General features: G+C 48.0%; 1 protein-coding gene across 1 annotated transcript; it reads left to right on the forward strand.

The window, feature by feature from the left end:
* The first annotated feature begins 206 nt into the window (after positions 1-206).
* LOC111255873 lies at positions 207-1,405 on the forward strand. Its single transcript, XM_022823472.1, has one exon. The coding sequence runs from the start codon at positions 376-378 to the stop codon at positions 1,138-1,140; it is 765 nt and encodes a 254-aa protein (XP_022679207.1). The 5' UTR covers positions 207-375; the 3' UTR covers positions 1,141-1,405.
* The last annotated feature ends 5,889 nt before the right edge of the window (positions 1,406-7,294 follow it).

Consider the following 7,294-nt stretch of genomic DNA (forward strand, 5'->3'; position numbering starts at 1 on the left):
GGCTTCGATGCATGGGACGAACCCGGTCCAAGACACTTCACATCCACGTGCTTCTAATTCGTGAGGGGAAAAAGTTTATATTTAGCCCCTCAACTCTTCAATTTGTCTAATTTTGACTTCCAACTCAAATACAGAGCAATTTCTAATTTGATTATCCCTACTTTAATTATGTTTTGCTTTGGCCGCTGAGCACAGGTATAGTGGTTTACTGGTTTAAGCCAATGTGGCATCGTTTTTTTAGTGACTAGCCATCACTTGGGTGATTTTCACTATTTTTTCATTTGGAGTAGATCTTACCTTTATTCTGCTGGCGATTAATAAAAAAATTCTCCTGCCTTCGGAAAAAGGAAAAAGAAAAAGACTAATGGAGCACGGATGGGCCTCCCGGACGTCCGCTCACAAGCCCACTCGCTCAGCGATCCTCATTGTCATCATCTACTCGTGCCCGGTGGCTCCACCCACCAGAAACCACACCACCACTCCACCAGTCTGCCGAATCCACCAACACCGACGTCTCGCCTCAGCTCCACCACCCAGGCCACCGCAAATCCTCTCGATCGGATCCCCTCCCGTGATTCCGCCCTTCGTCGGAGGCGGCAAGGCCATCCGGCGATGGCGTCGCCGGTCCGGTCGGTTGTCCCCCGCCTCGAGCCCGCGGCGTCGCCGCGGCAGCCGGCCGCCCTCACCGACGACCCCCTGGAGGAGATCTTGCTCCGGGTCGACTCCTACGCCGACCTCGCCCGCGCCTACACCGCCTGCGTCTCCTTCCGCGGCCTCATCGCCGACCCCAACTTCCTCCGCCGCTACCACTCCCGCCACCCGCCCCTCCTCCTCGGCTCCCTCGGCTGCACCATACCCGTCGGCTTCCAGCCCGTGCAGGCGCCTCACCCCAAAGCTCCTGCCTCCCGCGCACTCGGCAGCGCCGCCGGCTTCTCCTTCGACTACCTCGCCAACAGCAGAGATCATGTGTGGGCTCCCAGCGACGTCTCCGACGGCCGTGTCCTCTTTTACGGCGTCCCTAACGATGGGAACGACGATTACGGCGAATATGTCTTCGTTCTTTGGGACCTCGCGGTGTGCGACCCCTTGTCCCGGCAATACCTGCTGCTGCCAGTGCCGGTCAAGGGGCCCTACGGGTGAACTCGTCGCGCGGCGCTCCAGACTATATATAAATCTTATAATATATATGCGTTAATTTTTTTTCAAAACGAAAATAAATCCAGTGATATATTTTTAATTTAACATGTTTGATAATTATCGAGGAATAATATAGACTAAAACTAATATGATTACTTATGTACAACACCTTTTTGAGATTCAATAAATTGATCTACTTTTTTCCGTTTTCTTTTCAAGCACCCGACAAATATTTCTTAGGTAACAATATAAGATTCTAACACCTAAATTAGAAGAAAAACATGACTATATGAGTACAGAATACTAGAAGTCCGAAGTAATTAATTTAAATTAAAAACGATCAAGAAAAAAAATACCTAGAGCCTGATGGCCGCCTTGCCGTGCGCGGTGCCGTGAGTCCGTGCGTCGCACGGTCGTCTCGAAGGGGAAGAGGGCTCTCCATTCGTCTGCGATGCCATGTGCTTGCGCCAAAAGGCCCGAGGGAGCGCTGGATGGCCGGAGCGGCGCGCGACGAGACAAAGACGAATAGACGATCCGACGACGAGTCGATGACGAAGCGGAAGGAATGAGAACGGCGATTCACATTCGGCCTCGGCAGCATGGGTGCTCGCGTGTCGCGTGACTCGCGTCACGGTCGCGTACGCGATAGGTCTAAAGCCTAAAGGGCCGGCCGGCCGTATACCGTATACCTGGGGTCCTGGGCCTGGGCCCTCCCTCCCGTGGGCCCTAGGCCATCGCACCTCCAACACCCTTGCAGGGCTAGCACTGCTGCCTCGCATACCTGAGGATCTTCTCGCCTCCGTTCAGATCAAGGAACGAAACATCAGCGATTCCAATGCCTCTCTTGTCCCTTCCGGAGACTGGGGGCAGCGCCAGGTTGCGCCTAGAGGGGTGCCGGCCGCCACCGGGTGCCACTGCGGCTTGGAGGGGCGCCCATCGCCACCGAGGCGGTCGCCTCAAGGGGCGCCCGCCGTCGCCGAGGCGGTCGGGGCGGCGCCAGGATGAGCCTGGAAGGGCACCCGCCGCCACCGGGTGCTGCTGCAGCCTGGAGGAGGGGAGGGTCGCCTGCCGCCGCCGCCGGGGGCCTCCGCGGCCTGGAGGGGCGCCCACCGCTGCTAGGGGCCACCGCGGCCTGGAGGAGTGAAGAGGCGATCTGCTTGCTGCTTGACCACGATCGGCACGGCGAATCAGAGGGATCAGCCGCGCATCCTACGAGGGCGCTACCCCCGGCGGAGATTGATCTCCCCAGGGGTGGTGCGAGGGCAGCAGAAGCCGGAGGCCTAGGGTTTGTAACCTAGACTCGTGATACCATGAAAGCAATAGAGATTGCGTATAATGCGTGGATATATTGCTTGAGCCCCTTGGGCTGATTATATAGGAGTACATGGCTTGGAGGGCAAGTAGCCTCTCCTAAAGATAAGGAAGGTTATCCTAGGATTACAATCAATCCTAAACTAATCATATTCGGAATTGCCTAATATACTCTAACAATTCAGAGTGCTGCGCACGATCTATAGCAGGACAAGTTTGGCGGTGTGTGTCTTTTCTTCGACCTCTGGCTGCTGGAGCGTTGCTGCATCTACTAGTTGGGTTTTCTAAGCTTCTCCATACAACCAAGACAACCTGAGTTGGGGAAGCCCCAATTTGCGTTTGGCTGCTGCTACTGGAAAGTAACAAATCTAAACAAGTTGCTCAAGCTTGACATGAACACACTGGAGTTCTCCACTGTTGATCTCCCGCCTGATCTCGATATGCGAAGTTGGAGTATTGCCATTGTGGAGGCAGGCGAAGGTAATATTGGGATACTTAGTCTGATTTATGACGTTGAAGGCACATATCTGGTTTATCACATTTTTATGCAAAATCTCAGTGGATGGCATATGAAGAAAACAACCCCATCATATGATTACATCATTGGCTCAGCTGAAGGGTATGTCTTCCTAGTACACTTATACGAAGAAAACAACCCCATTGTTTGATGATGGTTCCTATGATTACATTATTGGCTCAGCTAAAGGGTATGTCTTCCTAGTACACCTAAAAAAGGGGCATACCTAGTGCGAAAGCTCTCACACAAGTTGGGGTCTGGGGAAGGGAATTCCTAGACGGCCTTGCAAAATTCTTTTGGCTCAGCTAAAGGGTATGTCTTCCTAGTACACCTATAAAAGGGGCATACCTAGTGCGAAAGCTCTCACACAAGTTGGGGTCTGGGGAAGGGAATTCCTAGACGGCCTTGCAAAATTCTTTTGGCTCAGCTAAAGGGTATGTCTTCCTAGTACACCTAAAAAAAGGACGTACCCAGTGCGAATCAAACCCTGGACCTCCGGGCCACAAGTGGAGAGTTTTACCACTGCGCTAGGTTCACCCTTCTTCCTAGTACACCTGCCAGAATTAAATAGTCTGTCACATTTTGAGCATGTCTGTTTCTCACTTGAGATTAAAACTTCCAATATTGAAAGGGTCAGCAGAAATGAGGACCCTGCTTGTTACCCGTACTTTGGATTCCCACCATCTATGTCACCAAGAAGAATTCAAGGGTATGAAGTGGTAAGCTATTTTTTTTATCAGAGTCTTACCGGCCTTTTGCATTCCACAAACCTTTAATTTACTACTCCCTCCATCCCAAATTGTAGGTTGTTTTGACTTTTCTAGGTTCATACATGTTTGTATGCATCTAAATATAGTGTATACCTAGATGCATACAAACATCTATAAACCTATAAAAGCTAAAATGACCTACAATTTGAAATGGAGGGAGTATCATATTACAGTAACTTGTAATGTAAAGTATTTGGCATTTACAGTTTTTATGTTCAGCATGGAAATGTAGGTCAATCAAAGTCTTCTCTAGGTCCTTGTTCATAGTTATCATATGAACTTTTTGACGGTTTTGGTTTTTGATGTGCTGGCAACTTATTTCCGATGGATCATGTTAGCAGAGTTTTTTTTCCCTAAGACAGGTCCCTATTGATATATGGACTGTTAGCAGATGATTTAAATTTTTCCATATCCTTGTGACATTTTTTTTCTCAAAACACAGGAAAGATGCGTGTCTTTGTATTAGGTATGTAATAGAAAAAAACACTGGTTTGTTTACACTGCCTCGGATGGCAATTCTCAAACACAAAGACCCACACAGATATACACCACACAACGGCAATCAGCAGAAACAACTTACCCCACAAACAGTATACAAATGACCAAGAACTCAAACTACAACCCTGCCTGAGATCATCTAACTTATTAGCGCTCGCCATGATCCATAGCTGCCCTTTATGAAGAAGTGATTAGTTTGGGTGATGCTGGGCTTCTGTCTGTTCACTGCCTGCTTTTACGGGTTTCCTAAACATCTACTGAAGGGTCAATTTGCTAGATTTTAGGGCCTTTTGGCATAGGTTTCTGAAACTTCATGTTTTCTTGTGTTTGTATGCATAATGCATGGCTTATGACCAATGAACATCTGAGCTGAGCGGTAGTGGACTTTACCAAACAGCATTGCGAATTTATAAAAACGATGCCTAGTTGGGTTTATTTCCTGTATAGTTAGCTTATAAGATAAGTCTAATTTCAGGCAAAGAGGCCTTGGGTTATAGCGGCCTCTAGTCTCTATTGCTTTTGCTACTCATGCGTGTGCCTGGACTCTGATGGTGTTTGAGTTTTCAATCTAGCTATTTCAATGCATTACTTTTGTAGGCGTGTTCTTAGTTTAGTTTTGTGACAACTTCATCCCTAGGTGCTAGACTAGGAATTTTTTTATAAGCTAATTGGCAGTATTGTGTGTCCACTAACGATGATTACTTTTCTTGATATAACTAACAAAGTTAAGCTTGGTGGCTACACTACCGGAAACAGTAGATATGCCGAGTGTTAAATTTTTGACGAGTGCTTTTTGTCGGGCACTCGGCAAACGCGCCGTTTGCCAAGTGTCTCTGCCTATACACTCGGCATACATAATACACTCGGCAAACATCCTAGTTGCCGAGTGTCACAGAGAAAACACTCGGCAAACATCCAGACGACACTCGGCAAAGATTTGACACTCGTTAACTCTCCAGCACGTGGCTGGCACTTGGGCCGTCCGTCAGGGGGTGCGTGCCGGCCATTAGAACTTTGCTGAGTGTTCGTTATCGACACTCATCAAACTAATAGGTTGCCGAGTGTTTTCCCTCGACACTCGGCAAAAGTACTATTTTACCGAGTGTTTTCTCATGACACTCGGCAAAGTTAAAAGTTTGCTGAGTGTTTTTGTAGGTACTCAGCAAAGACAAAAAAAAAATTTCCACCTCTTCCCTCCACACTTTTTCTACTCCTCACATACGATATTTGGTACTGCATGTTAAAAGTTGGTCTATTTCTTGGTCTGTTTGCTGTTTTTAATGAGTTAATTTCATTTAGAGGAATTTGTTGATTTAAGTCAAATTTTAGAGGAATAAAATCAGTGGAAAAATCATATTCATGTTATTGAATCTGGATTGAGGTCTCATCAAGGAAATGAAAAGAAATTTCGAATATTTTGTTTAGAAAACACGACCACGAACGTGTGGCCGAATGGTTTTTAAATTCTAAAAAAAGCAAATGAAGTCTGAAAATCACAAGATTTGTCAAGATGTCATGATATCATACGTGGAGGCTGTGGTAAAAAATTGAGAAGATTTCGCATAATTTCTAACATATGATGCTTACAAACCGAAACATCTCCGGAGAAGATTCGTAGAAGTAAGAAGGATCCGGTAAAATTTGGAGTCCAAGTAACACTTAAATAAGGGTTGGACTTCAGAACTTTTTGTATAGGCAACAGACAACATAAATTGGCTCATGTCAAATTTTGGGAATTTTTCGGATCCGTTTGATAATTTTTAATTATTAACTACAATTATAGAATTTTAATAGATATAAATTCAATTTGAGCTATAACTGCATGAAATAATGGAATAATATTAGTAGAAAAATCAAATATGCATTGTTGAGTGAATTTGACAAGATTTTTTCAAAGTATATCTTAAAAAAGTTAGTAAAACACGTTATTGAAGGAGTATACATTAAATACTTTGCCAAGTGTTTTCTCTCAACACTCGGCAAACTATGTCTACGGGCCCGCTGATAGGTGCGGGTACCGTTTGAAAATTGAAAAAAAATAAACCTTTATTTTACCGAGTGCCAGATCGTGGGCACTCGGCAAACCCCCTGACTTAAGCCCCGCCGGCCTTCTCATGCGAACCCTCACGCGCCCAAACACTTAGCCGCACTAGCTGTGCCTTTTCCGCCGCCGCCGTTGCCCGGTGCCTTTTCCGCCGCCGGCGGCGGCCGCCCCCGTCCCTGGTGCCCCGCCCGGTGCCCCCGCCCCCGGCACCCCACCCGTCGCCCCCGCCTGGCGTCCCGACCCCATTGCCCCCGCCCGGCATCCCACCCCCATTGCCCTCGCCCGGCATCCCGCCCCCGTTGCCCCCGCCCCCGGTGCCTCGCGGCCACCCCTGGTGCCGCCACCCCGTCCCGGCCGCTACCTCCGCCCCCGGCGTCCCGCCCGCCGCCCCTGGTGCCCTGCGGCTGGCGCTTCCTAGAGCCCGCGACCTGCCCTGGCGGCCCGCCCCCGGTGCCCTGCCCCCGACGCGGCCGCCTCCGCTGGACATCCCCTCGCCCCTATCGGCCGGCGCCCCTCATCCCTCCGGGTAATTCTTCAATCTTTGCTGTTCAAGTTAGAAAATAGAAATTAGAATTTAGAAAAGGATAAAGAGGTGGTAGGATGAATTAGAAATTAGAAACTGGAAAAGAAATCAGAAATTAGAAAAGGATAGGAAATGATTTTTTTAGAGAAGATAGAGAGGTGGTAGGACTTTTTTTAGAAATTAGAAAAGGATGTTTGACTTGGCAATCTAAGGTATATAAGAACTGTATGTGGTTGTCGGCCATCGTGCCGTTTTATTTGATGCAGGTTATGGAAACCTCCCCGTGCAGGGGAGGTGCTGTCGAAATTTTGACTTGACAGTACTATGTTCCTTTTTTGCAGGAGGGGCTACGTTACCGTCCTCGAGTCATCACTTTGCAGGATAGCAAGGTGAGGCATCCTACACCTCTCTTTCCGTATGATGTTTGTATATCACGTAACCTAGTTAGGCGTCTCCCGTTCGAAAGAGATACGGTTGGAAATATGCATATCTTT

This window comes from Setaria italica, chromosome IX, assembly GCF_000263155.2.
Source record: "Setaria italica strain Yugu1 chromosome IX, Setaria_italica_v2.0, whole genome shotgun sequence".
NCBI lineage: Eukaryota > Viridiplantae > Streptophyta > Magnoliopsida > Poales > Poaceae > Setaria > Setaria italica.